This window comes from Lactuca sativa, chromosome 1, assembly GCF_002870075.4.
Source record: "Lactuca sativa cultivar Salinas chromosome 1, Lsat_Salinas_v11, whole genome shotgun sequence".
NCBI classification, from domain to species: Eukaryota; Viridiplantae; Streptophyta; class Magnoliopsida; order Asterales; family Asteraceae; genus Lactuca; species Lactuca sativa.
The window spans coordinates 36,695,745-36,718,900 of NC_056623.2; the positions used below are offsets into that span (position 1 = coordinate 36,695,745).

The following is a 23,156-nucleotide window of genomic DNA, read 5'->3' on the forward strand; positions in this document are numbered from 1 at the left end:
TCTTGTTCTCACCATTTTTGATCTACACACCGAATAAGGTGAAATTAGATCCTCATTCACGATAGATTTCAAATCATCCTTATCATTCCTAAACGTTTACATGCTAGTTCTAAATTCGTAGATGTACGCTTAGAATCCTACACACATAAGGTTTCCAGATCCGGTCGGCAATAGACCATAGATCCGAACAAATAATATCATATATGGCAAACATATAACATTTAGCACATAAAAGTATTTTAGGCAATTTTCCTAAAATAAACTAGTGCTCGTGTCTAAAATATAACAGACACACATCTCAAACTTTCACTTAGCATTCTAAGTTTAAGTCTAGAAATCCTACAAATTCCTAGTTCACTTAAACTAATGCTCTGATACCAACTGTGACATCCCCAAAATCTCGGCCAGAAAAGACCGATTTTCATTTATGCTTTTAAAATAATTTCAGAGTAAATCCTTTTGATTTGAAAGATTTGCGGAATTTGTTCCCCAAAACAAAGTATGATAAAATAATATTTACCAAAGCATTTCATAAAGAAATGTATTTTCATTATATAATCAAAACTCGGGATGTCATGTTCCGATACAGACCATAAAGCATAAACGATAACATTACAAGTCATTCAACAAATATATACATATACAGAATTGTAAACAAAACAAATTGATGATTCATCCATCTTATGCCCTTGCGCCACTTCCTGTAATACAAATAAAACTGAGTGGGTCAGGCTTGGGAGCCTGGTGAGCATATAGGGTTTTCAACCCACAATAAATAATTATATTTAATTCCACCAACCAACAATAACCCAATTACTCATTCCCTTTATTCTCACTTTACATCCCTAAAACAACTAACACAAGGGACCTAGTCTTAGAATATTTCATTGGGGCGACAACACATGCTTTCGGGGGTTTCCCGACAATATATGTCAAATAAGGCAACCATGAGGGGGATGGAGTACAATGAATGAACACCCGAGTTCATTAACACCTACAGGTGGCGAACCTGCTAACGTTCCACATGACTGTCTAGAAAAGTCTGTGGTCGTCATCTAAACTCCGCTAGATGACTAAATCAAAAACAACATCGAGGCCTCTCATCTGTTTATCACACGTCAACTATCTACCCATGTTCTACCCAATATATTAGTAGATAAAAGTATATATATATATATATATATATATATATATATATATATATATATATATTTATACATAGTTTTAAACCAGTATAGTATGTTCAATCAATACATATTCCACATAACAGATGAGGCACACACACATAACACGTATTTCATAGAGAGTAAATCAGATATATGAGATAGAAGAAAGTGAATATACATTCACACATATAACAACAAAATATACACATAACATGTATTTTATATAAAATACTTCATAATTATGCGTTAGAAGAAGGGAAAATGACGTATAGGCCCTATAATGTTTCTAGGGTTTACTCATTCAGTCCCTAATGTTATTTCTGTACCTTTTAAGGGAACAAAGTTGGTTGTGTCGGGTCTAAAACGTCCTTTTTGAGAAAACGAAGGGGTAACCCGGTTACCCCTTATGACAGCTCACGTCTTCTTACATTTTAATAATTAAAAATAATAAGTGGGGCCCACAACTCTCTCTCTCTCTCTCTCTCTCTCCAATGCACGATGTGTTGTTTTGCTCTTTAGTATCCTCTGATATAGATATAACAGTTGCAGACATAAAAGAACCAATCAACCCACCAAAATCATCAACACACAAAGCTTTCTTTCTCTCTCTAATTCTCCTCTCTCTTTTCTACCTCATCTTTCTCTCTCTACAATCCAAACACCCCAACTCCAGCCACCGTACAATCACCATCAACGGACTCTAAATCCGACCCAAATACACCTCCTACAACATTCACATCCACCACCAGCTTCACAAAACCACCAACCCAAAACTCCGAAAAAATATGGACCTCCAGGGATGGGGACCAAAAGATTCGGGTTTTCACCCAATTTTTTCTCCAATTAAAACAAGAAAAACTGCTCGCAAATTCATCAAAGGCGCTTTGTGTTGGAGCTCGGGTTGGGCAGGAAGTGGAGGCTTTGAAACAGGTCGGAGTTAATGATTCAATCGGGTTGGATCTTGTACCCTACCCGCCTATTGTGATCAAGGGTGATTTTCATCATCAACCGTTTGATGATAAGGCTTTTGACTTTGAGTTTTCGAATGTGTTTGACCATGCTCTTTATCCAGATAAATTCGTTGGAGAGATTGAACGGACGTTGAAGCCTGGTGGAATCTGTGTGCCATCAAAATAGAAGGAGGCTTGCTTCAACTGGCCATGGCGATGGTTTGGTGGTGATTGGATCAATCTGCCATCAAAATAGAAGGAAGACGAGAGGATGGGTTGAAGAAGGCAACAACTTTGGTTGTTTCTGGGTTTTTTCTGGTGTGTTTGTGTGTGAGAGAGAGGTGGGCCCCAAGTTTTGTATACGTGTGCTCTAAACCGACTAAAACAAGTAAAGGGGACTAAAAGAACATGTTGTCCACAAGTTGGTTCCCTCATAAAACCACGAAAAAACTTAAATGACTAAAAGGGTCAACCTTAGAAACTTCATAGGGTGTATGTGTCATTTTCCCTTAGAAGAAAGTAACCACACACTCACTTGATCAGAAGATGATCAGACAACACTACGGCTTATAGAAGTAGTATTCTTCGGCAGATCTGGAAGATCTTCACAAAAACCGGACTCCTCGCGGGCAGAGCTTCGGCTCGGGAATCTTACTTCTCAGGATCTTTGGGACCTCGGGACTTACTTCGGGGCTCGGGAATGATACCGGGGCTTCGGGATAATTCTTGCACAAAAAACGATGCAAAAACGCGAGAGAAATGGAAGAAATGAGCAAAAGAATCGGCTGCCCTCGACACCCTTTTATAGGGGCTGGAACTTCGATTTACGCTGGGCGTAAATCCTAGTTACGCTGGGCGTAACCTGGATAGGATCGCTGACTCTCCCCCTTCGGATAATATCGAAATATATATATATATATATATATATATATATATATATATATATATATATATATATATATATATATATATATATATATATATATATATATATATATAAATTAAATATCGAAAATATTTAATAAACTTCAAAAATTCATATCTTCCTCATACGAACTCTGTTTTCGACGTTCTTTATATCTCCACGTAGGTGAGACTACGCTCTACAACTTTCGTTTAGTCGACTAATTTTGATTTTATTTTTATTATTTATTTTTAGTAGGCCGGGACAGGAAAACTCCGTTATAAAATCATAACTTCTTCATCCGACGTCCGTTTTCGCCTATCTTTTCATCGTTTCACTACAATTAACGAGATCTTCAATTCTCGTTTAGATTGTTTCGGCTAAAAACTGCGCGATCTCAAATCGAGTATTCGGGCTGCATATTGTTAAGTCGAAACTTCGAAAAATCATAACTTCCTCATACGAAGTCAGATTTGGGCGTTCTTTTTATGCACGCTCTCGGTTTAACGAACTCTACAACTTTCGTTTAGATCACTAAGGCTAAATATCGCTCTAACGTAAATTTCACTTTTTACGTCATTCAGCGTTGTCGGTTCTGTCGCGAAACTTCGACAGGTCATAACTTCTTCGTTATAACTCGGATTTCGGCATTCTTTATATCTTCGGAATCCTTGTTTCGACCACTACATCTTTATGCAAACATATCGGGCTTATCTCATACTTTAATTTTGACGCTTATTTTATTCTTAATTTATTAAATTATAATAATTAAGAAAATAAACACATAATTCACATAATACTCAAATATTTCATCATTAATACTCCAAAAAGAGTTACAAGGGTTAACTTAGAATATTACATCAAGGATAATGCCTAGCATGGAAACACGGGCGTTATAGCGATGAAGGTAACCGGGGGCGGGACCGGGGACTATGTAAACGGGGGAGCTGGGGGCGTGGGCAACAACTGATTTCAGAGGCGGGGCGGGGGCAACTATTTCCGCTTCCATTTGGTCTCGTTGACATCCCTACCCACTACATCTTACACGGGATAACCATATGGTGGTGGGATAGGTCGAGGCGGTCCTGCTATGTGATGTAGACCAAGATACCTGGTGCGGGCCGGCTGTAAGTTGTAGGCACGGAGGCTCGATAAGAGCGGTTGGGTTGAGGTGGCAAACCAAAAACACCTGAGTATTCCAGTCCGATGACTGATTGGACATGTTGTATATTGGTATTCCCGTTCGATGACTGATTGGGCCAAGGTATTCCAATTTGATGAGTGTGGGCCCGTTATGCATTATAATACATTTGGTGTATGGGGTATTTTGGGGGAAACACATTAAGTTTTGTGTTTACCCAATTGTTTATGTTTTCAGGTTCTATCTTTGATCGTGGGAAGGCGAAGGTAGGACTTTACACATTCATCAACAATATTGAGGATTCAGTGTTTCTTATATTACTCTGATTTTCGATAAATGTATTTTGGAATAAACGTTTTTTCTTAATAATGAATTTATAATTAGGGAGTTTTGCCTTATTTAAAAATAAAAATTTTTTGTTGTGAAAATGAGACATTACACATAAACATCAATAGCCCCACACACTTCATCAATAATTGTCCCACGTAAGATGTCGTGAGAAAAACTTAAAGAAATCATTCATAAGTACTGAATGAGTACAAAAACAAAAATGACTTATTTTGAAACAAAACAATATTAAGGACTAAATGTATACAAAAATATTAAGGACTAAATGTCTACAAAATGAGAAATATATTACCCTATTAAGTCATTTTTTCCGGTTAACCTGGAGTAACTGGTCATAAGGATTGAATGTGTACATTTTAATAAGTTGAAGGGGTAAATATGGATGAAAAAAAACTCAATGACCAAATATATACAAATCGAAAAATATATTACTTTTTTAAGTCATTATCCCATGAGTTTATAATACAAATACTAACTGCACAACTTATATGAATTTTATAGATATTCAAATCCGCTTCGTTGGTTTTTATATTTCCAATTCAGTTTTGTTCATCCCTAAATTTCATAATTAATTAATAAACTAATTAAATTATAAGTTAATGTTATAGAAATGACGATTTTTTTTGGTAAAGCACCATTATTTCTTGAATAAGTAATTTTGTAATAATTTTATATCATTAAAAATATATTTCTGGCAAAAGAAAAAAAAAAATACATCTTAGACCGAATTTTGGATTTCAAACTGAGAAAAACACTATATCAAAATTTCTACGATAAATCTGAAATCCAATTAACTATTCTGAATTTTGAAAAAGTTAATTTTGTTTTTTTTACTAGTATCTAACAAAAAGTAAAATAAAAAATAAAAAATATAGCAAATAAAAAGTAGATATGATACAATTGTGTAAACTATGATATTTTGATTAAAAACGATAATATTAGGTATTTCAAAATAACAATCCGGAAATAAATAGATACAATTTTTTGTACAAATATAAAAGATACATATTATATAATTTTTATTAGTTCATATGACTTATTTCATACAAACGATCATTTACAAAAATAAAGTAAATTACACGAATCGTCTCTTGTCAAAATGTATGTTTTTAGTCTCTATTTTTAAAAATTAATTCGGACCGTCCTTTATATTATAAAAAGGTGCATGCTTCTTCCATACAAACATGAAATGACTATATTGTCATTTTATTTATTTTTATTTAATTTATCATATTTTAGATTAGAAAAATAATAATAAATACCACCACCCACACCCTAACCCACCGCTCCCCTTTCTTATTCCCCTTTTCCTTCTACTTACGTGGAAACCAGATGCACCAGTGGAATCACTAACACCGCCACAAGCTTCGCCACCTGCACACCACCATTTTCACCCAAAAGTCATTCTAATCCACAAATCAAATCAGTGGTGGTGTAGAAGAGATTAAGATCGAGAAAGAGGATGTCGAAATCGATGATGGTTTCGCCGTTTTCGTCATATCTAGGGTTCGATTTTGAAAGTGAAACTGAAAAGGTTCTTTTCGGAGAAGACGGGCACCAGATTCCGATGAGCATGCTCTAGAACGACGACCACAACCCTTTATCTTCTCTCAAGACTCCCGACGGTTGCTTGTTTCACCGTTGTTATTTGAAACCCTGCTTGACGGTTTAAAACCATCCTCGACGGTGATCTTAGATCTGAGATAAGGGGGTATCAGATCGGAGAAGAAAGGGGAGGGGAGAGAGAGAGAGAGAAAAGAGAGAGAGAGAGAGAGAGAGAGAGAGAGAGGCAGTGGTTATGATGAAAATGGTAGCGAATGGTGGTGTTAGTGATTTTTTGTGAGATGAACAATGGAAATGAGAGATACTTGTATATTAGGTTAGGATTTTAGGTTGGAGTAAGGTGTGTGATAGGGTTGAAATTTGTTTTTTCTATTTATTTAAAGTGTAAAAAAAATTATAATTAAATTTAAAATAAAATAGTGAGGATAAATCATTTTATGTCTGGTAAAGGATGCAACATGCAAATTTAAACTAACGAGTGATGAGATGTGCACGTTTTAAACAAACAATGGATGGTCCGAATTAATTTTTAAAAGAGACTAAATGTACATTTTAATTCCTGCACAAGAGACGATTCATGTAAATTACTGAAAAAATAATATCACATGAATTGACTTATTTCATACATTGACCATTTAAAAAAAATATCACGTGAATTAATTGTTCTTTTTAAGTCATTTTATATTGGGAAAATCTCCAAAAAAAAAAGTCCAAATATTATGGGCCAGTTTATGCAAGTCCAAAATTTTATTTTGTTAAAAAAAAGTCTCGATTACCGGATAAAAAATTTAAAACAACATTTTTTACCGGTAAACTGTTTTTTACCCGGTTACCTTCAGAAAAGTCCCAAAATTTGGCTAAGTTTATGAAAAAGTCATAATTATTTTTTATTTCAACTTTTTACTCTTTCACTAAAAATCTAAAAATTTATTTGTTAAAATTATGAATAAGAATAAATGTCATTAATCTCCATATAACTAATGGTTAAAGACTTATATAACTAATTATTTGCCACAAAAACAATGATGTTAATGTTGGTCAAAAATATTGGTTTATACTTTACTTTTTTAGGCAATTATATTTTTTCAGTCTAGTTTATGGTTGTATGGGTGTTTACGGCTGTGAACGTGTTTACGGCCGTGAACCCATTTGTGGATGTCTGTCTCATTTAAATAGTGTTAGTGGAGTCATAAATATGTATGTACGGCTAAGAGAGAGAAGAGAAAGAGAGATAAAGGAGCTTAAGTGTGTGTTAGTGTGTATGAATCTCATGTAAAGGAGCATCATTCCATTCATCAATACATTGAAGATTCATATTATTCTTCTTCTCCTTCTCTTCTATTATGATCTGGCATCATCCGTTTGATTGGGATTCCGCACCATCAAATGGATTTGATTAATACACAAGCAAATTGGGGACTTACAATTGGTATCAGAGCTTGGATTGTATCAATCAATTTGGCCAGATCTGGAGTGTATTTGATCTTATTTTTGACGGATTTTTGCGTTTTTGGATAAATCTTTGAAAATTAGGGGGTTTTGTTCTTCGTGTTTTTGATAAAAACGAGTTTTGGAACAAAAGTTGTTTTTCACGTAATTTGTGAAGTGTTCACGGCCATTGAAGGGTTACCGGCCGAAGGAGGGTTTTCAGCCGAAGAAACGTATACGGCTAGCGTTTCTCGGCGGCGATGGTAATCACGAATAAGGGTTTCTTGGACGTTTACGGCTCAGCAAGGTTCTCGGTCCAGCACGAGTTCGACCCACTTTCGTTCAGCATTCAGCAGCCTCATTCAGCGTTCAGCAGCCTCGTTCAACATTCAAAAATATTTGGGCTAGCCAAGATTCGAACACGCACCATTCCCTTTCTCAAACCAGCGTCTTACCATCTGATCTAGCATATCACATGCTAATCATCTTTCGTTTTTAAATCTTAAAGCTTCGCTTTCTCGGTTCTTATTTTCGCATTTTTTCCACTTTTAGCCCAGAATTCAAAAAATTTCTTATTTTAAAATTCCACTTTCAACCCAAAAATTTTAGCTTTTAATTTTTGTATATCTAAATTGACCTTTGACCTCAAATTTTGACTTTGACTTTTCAAGTTTGACCATTGACTTTAAACTTTGACTTTCTCGTTTAACCTTCAATATTTCAAATTTAGCTTTTCGGTTTGACTTTTTAAATTTGACTTTTAAGGTTGACTTTTGAGTTTTTAGTTAAAGAGATTTTTTTATAAAATGAGTTCCTCAAACATCCCAGTTACTGAAGTTTCATGTTCTCAATCTTGTGAAACTACTATTAAATTTCTTCGTGAACAAATTGAGTTACTAAAAAGGGAAAATGAGGACCTTAAGTATGAAAGTTATACCCTTAGAAAAGGCCAAAGACCTCTAAAAGAAAAATTAGAAATCACGACTCAAGACTTTAGAAAACTACAGGAAGATTATAGCAATAAATGTGAGAGCTACAATTTTATCGAAAAACAACTTGCCATTGCAACTGTCGAGCTTGACGCATTAAAAATTAAGTTTGAAAATGCAAATTTTAATTTCAGAAAATTTGATGTGTCAAGTGAAGTAGTTGCGTCAATGCTGGAAAATAATTTGCGATTTAAAAATAACCAGCAAAAGGGTTTAGGGTATGATAAAGTTCCTCCTCCATTCAATCATAATTACACTGTCATCCCTATGACCCAGGAAGAAATTGACAGAGAACCATATCTTGTGTATGGCAAACCTATTGTATCTGTGTTGGAAAGTGGTCCAAAGGTTGATAATACTAATGTTTCTACTTCTTATGCAGATCCACCATTAAGTCATTGCAAGCAAGCAGCTGAAGAAAGTGTGTCAAAGTCTGATGACTCAAATTTTTTTGAGATGTTTGATGATATCTTTGATAATTCTGTCGTGGTTGTGCCAGAAAGTGCTGAGCTGAATGATTTTAATACTTCTACTTCTTGTGCAGGTAAAGTAGTAGATGATGAGGACAAGGAGAACATAACTAATTCTAGTTCTACAAATTTTGATGATGGTCAAACCAATGACTCCTTGAACTTAGAATCTGTTGCTTCTAACTCAGTTACTTTTGACAAACCTGTTGTTGGTAAATACATGCCACCAACTCAAGCTAATCAGAATGCCTGCTGCAACTGTGCTTATGGGAACAATAAGAGACAAGGCAATGACACGCCACTAGGGGCAGTAAGAAACAATTTCCCAGTGAAGAAAAAGACATGTTTTCACTGTGGAACACCAGGACATATTACCAGAAATTGACCTAATCGTGCATACATTCCCTATTATGCACAAGGATGGCAAAATGCACCACGAGGGAGATTCTACAAAAGAAGCCCTTCCAGGTCACAATCGCGCAATGGTGACTGGAATGCGCAGAAGGCCAAGAATCCAACTCCGAAGGCCAAGAATCAAAATCCCAAGGACAAGAAGGGAATGTTGGCCAAGAAGCCAAGCTCAAAAGATGCTCCAGTAAAACAAAGACTGGTTAGGTCAAAGTCATCTCGGCGGCTGATTTCAAGTTCCCAAGCCAGTGCTAAGGAACCCAACCGAGTGAGCAAGAAATGGGTCAAACCTGACTATAGATGGGTTCTGAAGTTTCAATCTCCCAAATCTTCTAATGACTCTAATATTTCTTCATCTTTTGTTTGTGATATACATGATATGTCATGGAAGAAAGTTCCTTGCACAGATGACAAAGGTCAACCAAGTTTCAAAATGGACTGGGTTCCAAAGACCAACTAATCCCGATCTGTGTCGGAGCAGCTATGGAGGCATATCATTAGACTTCGGTTTGTTGATAGTGGCTGTTCCAGGCACATGATAGGAGACATCTCTAAACTATACAACACTAAGAACTTCAAGTGAGAGTATGTGTCCTTTGCGGAAAAGGAAGAAAGGAGAGGATCACACATGGGGTTTGTGCTTAACGATGTGAAGAATTTTCTAATATGTTATGAGATTATGCGTGTTGTTCTCGGACCTTCTGGATGCAAATTCAATCGGTGACTTACTGTTTGAGTTTTCTTCTCGATACTCCTGAGGTTATCTTAAACTGATTCATTTTGAAGACAATTTTTTTCTTTCTTATAGTTTTTTCTTTAGTAGGTATTGTTTGGGAAGTGATATCAAGAGAAAGTGGTAACGGGCAGTCTAAACAGGTGTAAGGGACTGAATCTGAATTGTCTAGACTCTTTGTTCAATGTACTGGTAGGCACGAAGGATTTGACAGTGTGGATTTAGTTAGGATTGTTTGGACTGACCATACGACGCTCGGGTAGATTGAGCAGTGAGATAAACACGGGAACCCATAGGATACACTAAATTAATACGCATCTAGAACAATGGTTCAACTTTTCCTTGATGTACAAACTTATGTCCTTAATTCTGGTTCTGATAGGGCAACTAGGGGTTCTGATAAATTAGGTCTATAGAAGGTTATTTTCTTGCTTACTTTCTGTTAGTCATATGTTGCCTCCTCTACGTGATTGAAATATATTTGACCTGGACTGCAACATATGCAATTCTATCTCTCTGCATCTTCTATCTATGCAATCCTTCCTTTCTATGAGCCATATGTTGTCTCCTTTGCGTGATTAAAATGATCCGACCTGGAACACAACATATGTAACATTCTACCTCTCAATCCCTCTATCCTAGTTAGTCATACGTTGTCCCTTCTGCGTGATTGAAAGAGATCCGACCTGGGACACACAATATGCACCTATTTCTAAATCTAACTTCCTCATTAATAATTGTCTATTCACCTAAAGTAAGGGGTTCTTTGGAAGTTCTTGATAATAAAGGTATATCGGGAAGTGGGGAACACGTTCTAGTGCAACTAAAATTGAACCATTTAGAGGTTGCCTGTAGATCTCGCTGCTTAATTTAAGTGGACAACAATACCCGTGGTCGTCATCGGCTAAATGGTTTATTTATAAAAGTTTGTCAATATTCTTTGGGTTTAAGTGGACCACAATACCGACAATTGACCAGATCTATTCATGAAGGCGAAGGTACCGATAAACAAAGTTAAGATTGTCTCACAACTTTGATCCCAGTTATTTTTGTTTTTGTTAAATTTATTCATAGTATTCCTCTATGCACAAATTTAGGGAGAGAATTAAAAAAATTAAAAATCAAACAAAAATCAGAAAATTAAAAATCCAAAAATAGTGTTATTTCTTGTTCAGAAAAATAAAAAAAAATCCAAAAATATTATGTGATAAGCTTTGTTTTAGTTTTGTTTTGTCTTGAAAAGTGAATTCAGATGTAGACGAGACTCATGAAGTGTGTATCGAGATTTTCTGAGCCAAGGCTTCATCCGTGATCATCGAAGAATTCTCATTCAAAGGATCAAGAAATGAAGACTATTATTTCAACATTCAATTTTTCTACCCCGAAAGTAAGGTGAAGCTGACTTGAAGATTATGTGACATATTTGATTGAAGCCTCCTCAATCAATTTGCTGCTATTCATGAACCTGCTGAAGTGATCCAGAAGATTAGATCTCTCTATTGTTCTCTCTGAAAATTCTCAAGCTGAAAGCGCCATCTTTTAAAAATCTTTTCAAGAAGCCTCCTCACCCAACGTGCGTTCAAAGCCAAATTCTGAAGAAAAGCCCAAGTGCTCAATATGAAGTCATTTATTGAAGATTCATCATGTTCATCATGAAAGCTGCGAAGAAATCGAAGATAAATGCTGAAGCTAAGCTCAAAATGGAGATTGACAAGAAAAGGCAGCTACTTTTTTAGGGGGAGCTTGTTGAGTCAATTAGAAAAGAAAGCTATAAACCAAGGGGGAGATTGGTGGGTCAAAAATATTGGTTTATACCCATTTGTGGTTTTCTGTCTCATGTAAATAGTGTTAGTGGAGTCATAAATATGTATGTACAGCTAATAGAGAGAAGAGAGAGAGAGAGAGAGAGAGAGAGAGAGAGAGAGAGAGAAAGAAAGAGAGAGAGAGAGAGAGAGAGAGAGAGAGAGAGAGAAAGAAGCTTAAGTGTGTGTTACTGTGTGTGAATCTCATGTAAAGGAGCATCATTCCATTCATCAATACATTGCAGATTCATATTATTCTTCTTCTCCTTCTCTTCTATTTTGATCTGCATCACCCGTTTGATTGGGATTCCGCACCATCAAACGAATATGATTGATACACAAGCGAATTGGGGACTTACAGTTAGCATCATTTTGAACTCATCACGTTTGTATAATCCATTTTCAATAAAGTAATTGATTCATGGATCAATTACTTTATGATTCCTCCGTGGATCAATTACTTTATGTTTATAAAGTAACTAATACATAGAGGAATTGTTTATATATGCTTAAGACTTAATGATAAAATTCATATACTTTTCTATAATCCATACAACATCACATAACCTACTATTATAGTGATTGGTTTGTCATCAATTAATGGTTTTTCATATGAACATAACAGTTGGTTTTCTGTTAACCTATTTTTAGGTAGATTAAAGTAAGGTGTTCAACACATAATTTGAATATCTTATAATATATGTAACATAAATTTTCATGAGAAATAGGTTATATGAACGATGATGAGTTCAAAATAATGCTAACGTCATTATTTTGTGGCAAATAGTTGGTTATAGAGGTATTTAAGTTTTAGTTTTATGGAGCTTAATGACGTTTATTCTTATTCAAAATTTTAACCAAAAAATTTCTAAATTTTTAGTGAAAGGGTAAGAGTTTAAATAAAAAAAATTATATTTTTCATAAACTGAACCAAATAACGAGACTTTTCTGAAGATAATTGGGTAAACAATAGTTTATTGGTAAAAAAAAGAGTTGATTTGAATTTTATGGTGATCCAGACTTTTTTTTTTATTAACAAAATAAAATTTGATACTTTTATATAAATTGATTTAAAATATTAAGGGGTGTTTGACTTGTCTTTTGAGAGGCCAAAAAGACTTTTGGGAAAAGTTATAAAAAATCAAGTTTTCTTGACTTTTCCAAAAAATCAGTTTTCCTTATATCAAAATCCCAAAAGTAGCTTTTAAAATATTTTTACCAAACAAAATCCCAAAAGTAGCTTTTAAAATATTTTTACCAAACATCTTTTCTCTTCTATCTTTTTCTAAAAGGACTTTTGGCCTTTCAAAAGCTAAGCCAAACACTCCCTAAGTCTTTTATCAAATTTCTTTTTTATATTTAGGGCAAATACCATAAAAGTCACTATATTTTCATACGTTTTTGAGAAAAGCCCTAAAATTATTTTTTGGTTGGCTCTAGCCACAAATTGGACATAAAGTTACCACTCTAGTCCATTTAACGATTTTCATGGTTAATTCTGTTAATTTTTTTTTTCAAAATCAGTCATAAAAGTTCAAATTTGGTCCCTATAGTTTGCAAAAATTTACACAACATGTCCAAAAATCGGTTTTATGTTTTTTAACTTCTTTATTTTCATTTATTTATTTATTTATTTATTAATCAAAGCTAAACTTGCTTTTATATATTTTTTAATTTTTTTATATTTTTCGTTATATATATATATATATATATATATATATATATATATATATATATATATTAGCTTCTTTTATTTCGTTTTTATATTCATTTATTTTTCATATTTTATATATATATTTTTTTCTTTTTTCTTTATTTTCATTTTTTTGTTTTTTTCGTTTTTTCATTTCTCTTTATTTTTGATAAAATAAATTTACTTTTTGTTTTTCTTCAATTTGAAAACTTCTTTTGATATTTATCAAAAATATTAAAGTGTATGAATATTTTTTTTTATATTTTTCGTATTTGTTTTGTTTTTTTTTTTGTTTTTTTTTTTTTTTGTATTTTTGTCATGTTTTCTTTTTCGTCAATTTGATATTTTCTTTTGATAATTTTTTAGAAAGTGTAAAGTGTATGAATATATTAGAGTATATTATATTTTTTGTGTTTGAGTTTTTTTGATTTTCTAAAAAAAATGAAAAAACGGAAATAAAGAAAAAACGAAAAAAATTATAAAAAAATATGAAAAATAAATGAATATGAAAACAAAAAAAATAAGTTAAAAAATAAAATAAAAAACAAAAAAAAAATGAAGTAAGAACGAAAAACATAAAAAAAAATTAAAAAATATAAAAGCAAATTTAGCTTTGATTAAAAAATAAAAAATAAATAAAAATAAAGAAGTTAAAAAAACATAAAATCGAGTTTTGGACATGTTATGTAAATTTTTACAAACTACAGAGACCAAATTTAAATTTTTAGGATTGATTTTATAAAAATTTAACAAAATTAACTATGAAAATTATTAATAAAGTGATAGATTGGCAACTTTATGTCCAATAGCTGACCAAAAAGAATAATAGAGTTTTTCTAAAAAAAACGCATAAAAATATAGTGATTTGCCCTTATATTTATCTATGTACGAAAGGAGTGAAATGAACAGCATAACATGTGATGCCACACTTTCATCGGCATACAAACGTGTCATCGACATAAATTACCTTCTTTCTCTCTCTCAAAACACCAAATTTTACATTTTCTTCTCTATTTCGGGTGAAAATGGCTGAAGTGCAACCACCGGTGGAGGGTCAGGTTAATGGCGGTAGTGGTGGCGTCGTCGGTGGCGGCGGCGGCGGCGGCGGCACTCTTGTGGGTGCCCCGGCAGAAACCGTCCCAGGTCCAACTAAACGACAGCGCAGGCCCAGCGTCAGATTAGGTGAAATAGGAGATCAACACACCTACGATAACCATAGAAGAACCAAGCAGCAACAATGGAGGTATTCTTCAAAAGAAGCAAAAACTTCAAAAACCAGACAGCTTATGAACCTATCTGGCGGAGCCGCTATGGAATATCAAGAAACCCTAGATGTCGGAGTCGAAGATAAGGATGGCGGAAACAAGAGTAATCACAATCTAGGTAATAGTAATAACAATAATCCTCTGGATTGTGTTGCGATTGGTAGTTGGAAAGTTAGGGATTCCGCGAAATCGAAAAGGGGGTTTTCGATGACGACAAAACGCGTCAGATCGAATTGGGTTTCAAAGATAAACGATGGAGATGAGAAGTTCGAAGAGGAAGATGATTTCGACGATGTTGATCGATATACGGATTATGAACGTGAAGGTTCCGGTAGTCAATTAAAGGAGCCAAGTTTGAATCTATCTATGGATAACGAAAGAGACTTGCATTATGGCACCAGATCTAGAGATGGAACCAGGGTTAGGGTTTCAGATGGTCCTTCTGATACCGATGCAAGAAATTGGAACAATAACAACCCAGAAAGGAATGGCGTTAGGGTTTGGTTGAATCAATTAGGGTTAGGTCGCTACGCCCCAATTTTTGAAGTACATGAGGTTGATGATGAGGTTTTACCTCTATTGACATTAGAAGATCTTAAAGATATGGGGATAAATGCAGTTGGTTCCCGAAGAAAAATGTTCTGTTCAATTCAGAAGCTTGGTAAAGGGTTTTCTTGATGGTCGTTAATGGTGGAAATCTTGATTTTGAAGAAGAGAAGTCACTTGTGAACAACACACAACCATCAAGTTTGTAGCTTGGGAAATCTGGCCCGGAATAGGTGGTGATAGGAATACCTTGAGGTCGGAATTCCCAATTCCAATTCCAGTCGGAAAAAGACAGAATGTCTGAACTTGGTTTGGCCCTTTTTTGTGTACTTCAATTGTAGTGATAAAATCCTTTCCTTTTTTTTTTGCTTTCTTTATGGTAATATTTGACTTCAACTTATATGCAGTATTATGGTATATAGATATAAGTAGTTGAAAGTAGCTATAACTTGTTTTATATGTTGATGTTGTCTATAAAGAGAAAGCAATAGTTAGAAATATGCATTGTGGCATTATGGTCATTTTTACATGTATATAGCGTGTTCACAATCATTCTCTGCTAAAATATCCTCATATAAATCTGCGATCTAATTGATGAATATGGGACCATATGATTCCGTTTCCACTTTTGGGCATTACTGCTCTCACATTGGTTTTTGTTGTGGGACCAGTTAATGATGTGGCAGTTGCCCTTTAAAAATAGTATTTTTTGTTTCATGAATCTTTTTTGATATGATATGTTATGATGAAGTTTCCTTGATTGAAAATATGGTCAAATCTCAAATGTGATATTTGCAGGTGTTTATCTTGAAATATCATGGATAGTTTATTTATACTTGTGAATCATAAAGATGTTGGTACAATCGATTTAGTAATAAGTAATACAACTCTGAAATATCCCGACCCATAAGGACCAAATAAAAACCAAGTAAAATAACATTAACAGAAACCCAAAAATAAAATAAAATAAACCCATGTTACTTGCACCAATAATGTACATTGCCCATGTGAATGTGATGCTGGATTTGTACACAAAATCTCATGGTTTTCGTTGAACAAATATATATATTTGCAATGTTTGATCACTCAATGTGCAACGAGATTTTCCCAGAATTATCAATATTGTTATGTTTTTCCTATGTTCAAGTCAATATAATGAATTGTTATCATTTATAAAATTTAGTTGTTTAAAAAATAAATATACAAAAAAAATTTGCGGGTTAACCCATCCACTTAAATGGCAAGTTGAACAATGCCAAAACCAATCACAGTGATGTACATCAGACAAAGAATTACAAAGAATTGAGGTATTAGTGCACCAATTATACACCACTTCTTCACGCCTAAAACACTATTAACATCTAAAAAATAAGTATAAACCGATTCATTTGTTAGGTAACTCGGTGAAATGTGTAAAAGTATTATGAAATGTAATTGGGTTTAATTGTTTATGAATTATGATGATAAGATAAAAGAAAGGAACTCATGGCTCTTCTTTGAATTTCAAATGATAAAGAAACAAATATTCGGCTCTTGAATATTTAGCCCATAATTTAACTAGCCCAAAAACTTTTACAACCCCCCTTGTTTAAAGAAAAAGTAAAAGAAAAGTACAAAAGATTTATTTAAGATAAATGTTACTTTTATTTAAATAAAAAAATTTATTTAAATATTCTTTTACTTTTTAATCCTAAAAATCCTCCTTCCCAATGAAATAGTAATATGTGTAATATTTAATGCTCATTTAATTATATTTTAATATACTAATATGACACATGTCATCATTTAATTGGATAGTAGAATTTGTAGGAACAAAAGTAGAAGAATATTTAATTTCTCTAAAATAAATAGACGATTTTTTAGTCAAAAGAAAGGAAAACAAAAATCAGATTTTTAATCACTGTTAGTTATTTAATTGTTTAAATTAATAAAAAAAAATAAGAATAGGTATTTAAAGTGTTGTTTCCAAAAATTAAAATTAGACCGGGAGGAATGGAGCGCGGTAAAGCAGAGGTGGAACATACTTGGCATGGTAAACACCATCCTAGTTCATGGCATGTCAAAGTAGGATGTTATTCGGGCTGGAGCCAGACCGAACCAACTCGAACCCGAATAACCCTAAAACCGAATAAGGGTAACTGCATGAGCCAAAAACCAAACCGATTAACCAATGCGGGTTCGGTTCAGTTCGGGTATTAATTGGTTTGGCTCGGGTATTACCCGAATAACCCGAATAACATGTACAAGATTATTAAGAACCTAATATAACTGAAAAAAAACAGAATAAACCGTATTAAGATTCTATAACCCGAATAATATAATAACAATGTACTTTTATACATCAACATAAAACATTCAAAACTTAACATAACACAATAACACAATGAAAAAATAACATTTACATAGTAGATTAACAAAATGAAAATTAATTTCTTACTTGATTTTTTTGAGTTGGAGCCCAATTTTCTATGAGTGGACAAAAAAGAAATTCATGAATCCTTAAAGACAATAGGAATGGTCGATTTTTTAAAGTATGAAACAAGAGGAAGGATCGACAGAAGTGATTTCGAGTTTGGAAATAGTCAAATAGATAAGAAGATTGGTTGATTTTGAAACAACGAGAACGAGCATTGATTTTTTTTTTTTTTTTTTTTTTTTTTTCTGTTATGAACGACGATGACTAAAGTGTAAATCGTGATTTTGATTTTTATCGATCAGAGAAAGGGGAGTAGGAATGCTTATTCAGGTCGTGTATTTATAACCGAATAAGTTCTTATTTGGGTAACCCGAACCGAATAACCCGATAACCGAATAAGCATAATATAAATACCCGAAATCTAGTTCGAATTGCTTATTCGGACATAATTCGGTTCGGTTCGGTTTGGGTTTCGGTATCATCCCTATGTCAAAGTGATAAGAATCCTGGCAATGGTTTGTCGTTTCTTTCTTTTTTATTTGTCATTTATTTATTTATTTTCTTTATCTCATTTCTTGTCACCCTTTCTCTTTTCCATTTGCCACATTCACAATATATGGAAAAAGTGAGGTGGTAGTAGCATGACAAACACCAACCAACTCAATCTTATGAATGAAGTGATTAATCCAAAATAGCCGATTATTTCAAGTTTTGAAAAAAATGACAATTATGTCCGGATTAGGGTATTACGGGCTATCTTAGACTAATTGTATGTCACGTTAAAAGATTTTTTTTTAGCAAAAAAAATTACATTTAAGTCGGATCTTGGCAAAAAAAATAACTATTCTGAAATTTCAAGTACAAATATGAAATCAAATAAATAATTCTAAAATTTCAAGAAAATGATTTGATTTTATATTGAAATCCAATGTTGTGAAACCCAACCTACTCGGTTGAGTACTCGATGTTTACTCGAAACTCAGTTATTTATTAAGGCGGTTAATAGAAACTCGACAAAATTATTCGGTATTATTTAAACTTAGACAAACTTGGGGACTCGGTCAAACTCGAGTAAAGTGTCAAGATTGACTTAAAACATAAAAAAAATCAAGATGAATATGCTTAATTTTTTACTTTATCTAATATTCTAACCCTAGAACTATTGTAAAGGTACCGGATAAATGTATCATACATTTTTCTCTTTCACTTTCACCTTCAAGATTTTCATGATTAAAATGTTTATTATATGAACTAGTTTAACATTTGACCATAAAATTTTTTATTATTATTTTCGTATTATGTTATATTATGTTATGAACTTTATCACCTTATAATATTTTTCATATTTAAATTCCCAAACAATTAATTGTTTCATAATTCATACTAGTTCAGTACTTTCTGAGTACTTGTTGCTGTTCTAGGTTGGCTTGTCAAACCAACAAATAACTAGATGTATTTTGACAATGATAAACAAACGATAAAAAAGAAAAATGAGGGTTTTGTATTCAAATAACTAAAAGCAAAGCATGTAATAAAAATTAGGGTTTATAAATCATATTGGAAAATTTTTGGTTACGTTCTATCCATCTATAATGCAAGTTAATTATGAATTGATGCACAAATAATTTGCTAATCTAAGTTGGTACTAATCATCTTTAACACTCTTTGTTTGGTCTTCACCAACAGTGTCACAAATGGATGATATTGTATTCCCCCAAATCCTCACATTCGATAGGGTATCAAGTTCGACTATGACATGGTCATGTCTCCAACTTGTAGTTGACATGTAGTCATACCAATGGTATACCTTACAAGGAGGAGGCAACCAATGATCATAAAGATTTTTCTATGTTTACTAAAGTATCTGCGTGTGAGACCTTAAATCGTAATTTTGCAAACTCGAGCGATTTCACAAATTATTTTGTTGAACAATGGCGTATTCAACACTTAAATTTTTAAAAAAAAGTTTTGTTCAACAGTAAAAACTTCTATCTTTAGCGAAAACAAAAAAACTTCAAATCCAAAAACTTTTGCAACATACCCATATACAAATAGAAGCTACAATTTCGAGCTTCCAATGACCAACTAGCTTTATCGAATATGCTCTTAAAGGAATAGCTACCTGAGTTATAATAATTTTGCAAAGTTTATGCGATTTTTTTGTGATATTCCTAAAAGATGTTAAGATGGTGATCTTGTAATAGATTACCTCCTATTTTTGCTATACTAGCCTAGGGATGAGCATTTGGACCTTCAAACCGAACCTAGACATGGTAAGCCTCAATAGATCCGGTCCAAGGTCCACTAATTTCTGCAAAACCGGTCTGGTCCAAAAGCTTGTCCGGGCCTAATGCTAACCCCTATACCGGCCTCTATTTAGTCTGAACCAAATTTTGCAATTTTTGAGTTGCCACCTTTATTACAAACAATTCAATGAATATATTTAGCATAAAAGTAATCATAATGAATTCTTACTTAAGATAAATAGCGATGGTATATTTGTGTATAATCATAATTAATTATCTCATTGAAAATAAAAATAAAAATAAAAAAAAACAAGTTGAAATTAACTTGCGTCATACATAACAAACATTCATTTTGTAATCTATAATAATAGTAACAAAAGCAATGACAGTTGTGATTGTGAATCTAACCTAATGTTATTTAATTATACCGACATTCACCATGCATGCCCTTCACAATACAAACTCACTCAGCTTTCACCCATTCACCATAACTTTACTTAGCAGGAGGAGCAGAACCACCAGTAGTAGGCCTAAAAATTATATAGAAAAACACAAATCATGTTTGTTTATTAATGCAAATTAATAAAATTAAATATATTAAAAGAAGAAAAAACTTACAGGCCAACAAAGACTTTGAAAGCATCATAAATACCCCACTGTGCTCCCGTGAGAGTTCCAATCATAAAAATACGAAGAGGAAGTCCACGTGTGAATAGACCCACCATCCCAAGCTTCTTCACAGCCTGTTCATATTTGATACTTAAATGGTTTGTTTGAAGATCATTTGTCCATAAAACATCAAAATGGAAAATAAGAGGGATGAAATTGAAAATATATGGAAAGTGGAAACACTTACATCACCAGCAGTAGCACCTGGAGCATTGTTAAGAAAAGAGACCAAATTATCAGCAGGGTGAGAGACAATGGCACAGAAAACACCAGCTACATAACCACCAGCAAAGCTCACTCCAAGCTGCAACCTTTTGCTGCATTGATCTTTTGGCATGGGAATAGCATACATGTACAAAATCTCCACAATTTTCTCAAAAGATGCAAACTTCATCATTGTATCTGTAAAAAGTAAAACCATATATTTATATATATATATTTTCACTTTCACTTCTGTTCGAAAGACATAGATGTCAACTTACATGGAATTTGTCGTCCCCAAAGAGGAGCTAATCCCTTATAAAGCCTGTTAATTAAGAGAATAAATGAAGTATTATCATTAGTGGGTGCTAGATTATGTACTTTTACAGATAGAAATGAGATATTTCATCATCATAATCATCATACCCAGAGACACCATCAGCTTTGATAAACTTTGGAAGGCCATCTGAAATACCTTTGGCATATCCAGGTTTTGTTTGGACACGAACTTTAACTGCCTCGAAAGGGCAAAGAGCAATATCAGCAATGAATTCAGCAGATGCAGAGCCAGCAAGGAAGATCAATGTTTTGTATTTGGTTGCAAACTCAGGGCCAGCCATGTCAGAGTAGGTTTTCTTGAAGAATTCATAAAATCCAAACTTGCAAGCACCTTGTGCACTGTAACCAAACAAGGTTGGAGCCCAACCCCTGAAGAATCCTTTCACTCCCTGCTCTTTCAGCAATACTCCAAAACCAGAAGCAATTCCCGTGTACTTTGTAGGGTTTATCTGAGAAATTGGATATAATTTGGAAGATTAATTAAGATTAGAGTGAATAAACAAGTAAGCTCTGTTGAATCATGAGTCACTTCTCAAATATATGTGTTTCATACAGCAATCAATCAATCATGTAGAAGAAATCAAATGTAGCTGTAGAGCAATTTACCCCTTTATCTTAGTTGATTACTTTTCTGTTGAGCAATGCTGACAATTTACATACATGTATGTACATTGAATTGCTTCAATGTAACATAAGAAAGACGAAAACTATGCATATCAACATCAGAACCTATAGTTATGTCTTTTAATTTCATTGTTCATCATCATTATCATGTAATTTTGTTAAAATTAGCTGAACATTAATCAAGTATTGTAAGCAGCATCATTCAAAAAACATAATCGTAGTTCAAATGGATAGAGGCATAGTCAAACTACACAGAACCTATACATCTCACAAGTGATTAACTAAAACATGAATAGTAGAGATATGGAAAAGAAGATAAAACAAAATGCACGAACGACTTGGAAACAGTTCATGCATAATGTAGCTTATCGATCTGAGCCTTAAAATCAGTAAAAATATGAAAAATCATATATAGAGAGATGAAGGAGATCGACCTGCATATTACATTTGACGAGATCCAGCGGAGTGACGGCCATGTGAGTGAGACCGCAACTGAAAATACCACCAGCTGTACATGCTCCGTAATAAGCCGGAGAAAACATCGCGATCTTACGCTGCTCGCTAGGAGCAGGTATCACGAAACCTCTTTTCTGCGTCGAAGGTGATGGCGATGATGAAACCAACGGCGTAGACCTCGAAGACGAAAAAGAGTTCCGTTGATTCACCGTCAAATTTTGCTCAAAATCAATGAATCTCGTAGGAGAGTAGAGGAAGCTGGGGATCAAAGGTCGCCTTGAGTTATCCATGAATTCCATCGTGATTGTGCGTGAAATGTTTCTTCGAGATCGAGATCAGAGGTAAGGTTCGAATTCACAGAGAGCTAACGTGAGGGTTTCGTATGAGAAAGATGAAGATGACATTAATTGCGGAAGATGAAGGGTGAAGGCGATTCGGAAATGCATGCGCATTTGAAGGCTATTAGCTTGTTGCTCCGCCCACTATTTTTTTCACCAAAATTATGGTGTATGGTAGTTATTTTTTTGATTTGGCGTCTCACGATTCACGAATGTAAAATCAATAACATTTTATAAAGGAAATAATAAAAACTGATAGCTATATAGAAATTAATGACAGATGACTTGTATATAATATTTTTTTTCCATTTATAACCATTGGTGTTTTAAAATGTTGCACTATACAACTCTACAATGTATACATTGTTATGTATGACAAAAAATTGTTATGTACGAATCACTTCATATTCTCAGTAATGAAAATTTAACTACATACATAGAAAGACTTCTTAAACAGTTAG

General features: G+C 33.6%; 2 protein-coding genes across 2 annotated transcripts; one reads left to right on the forward strand and one right to left on the reverse strand.

Annotated features, from left to right (window-relative positions):
- The first annotated feature begins 14,482 nt into the window (after positions 1 to 14,482).
- On the forward strand, positions 14,483 to 15,958 carry LOC111920183 (uncharacterized). The gene has a single exon (XM_023915782.3). It carries the CDS (start codon positions 14,621 to 14,623, stop codon positions 15,536 to 15,538), a length of 918 nt encoding a protein of 305 aa, XP_023771550.2. The 5' UTR covers positions 14,483 to 14,620; the 3' UTR covers positions 15,539 to 15,958.
- Positions 15,959 to 19,844: 3,886 nt separating this feature from the next.
- On the reverse strand, positions 19,845 to 22,772 carry LOC111920142 (mitochondrial phosphate carrier protein 3, mitochondrial). The gene is made up of 6 exons (XM_023915716.3): positions 22,336 to 22,772; positions 21,365 to 21,726; positions 21,220 to 21,263; positions 20,925 to 21,139; positions 20,687 to 20,811; positions 19,845 to 20,598 (listed from the first exon to the last, which is right to left on the reverse strand). Exons 1-6 carry the CDS (start codon positions 22,654 to 22,656, stop codon positions 20,562 to 20,564), a joined length of 1,104 nt encoding a protein of 367 aa, XP_023771484.1. The 5' UTR covers positions 22,657 to 22,772; the 3' UTR covers positions 19,845 to 20,561.
- Positions 22,773 to 23,156: the final 384 nt, after the last annotated feature.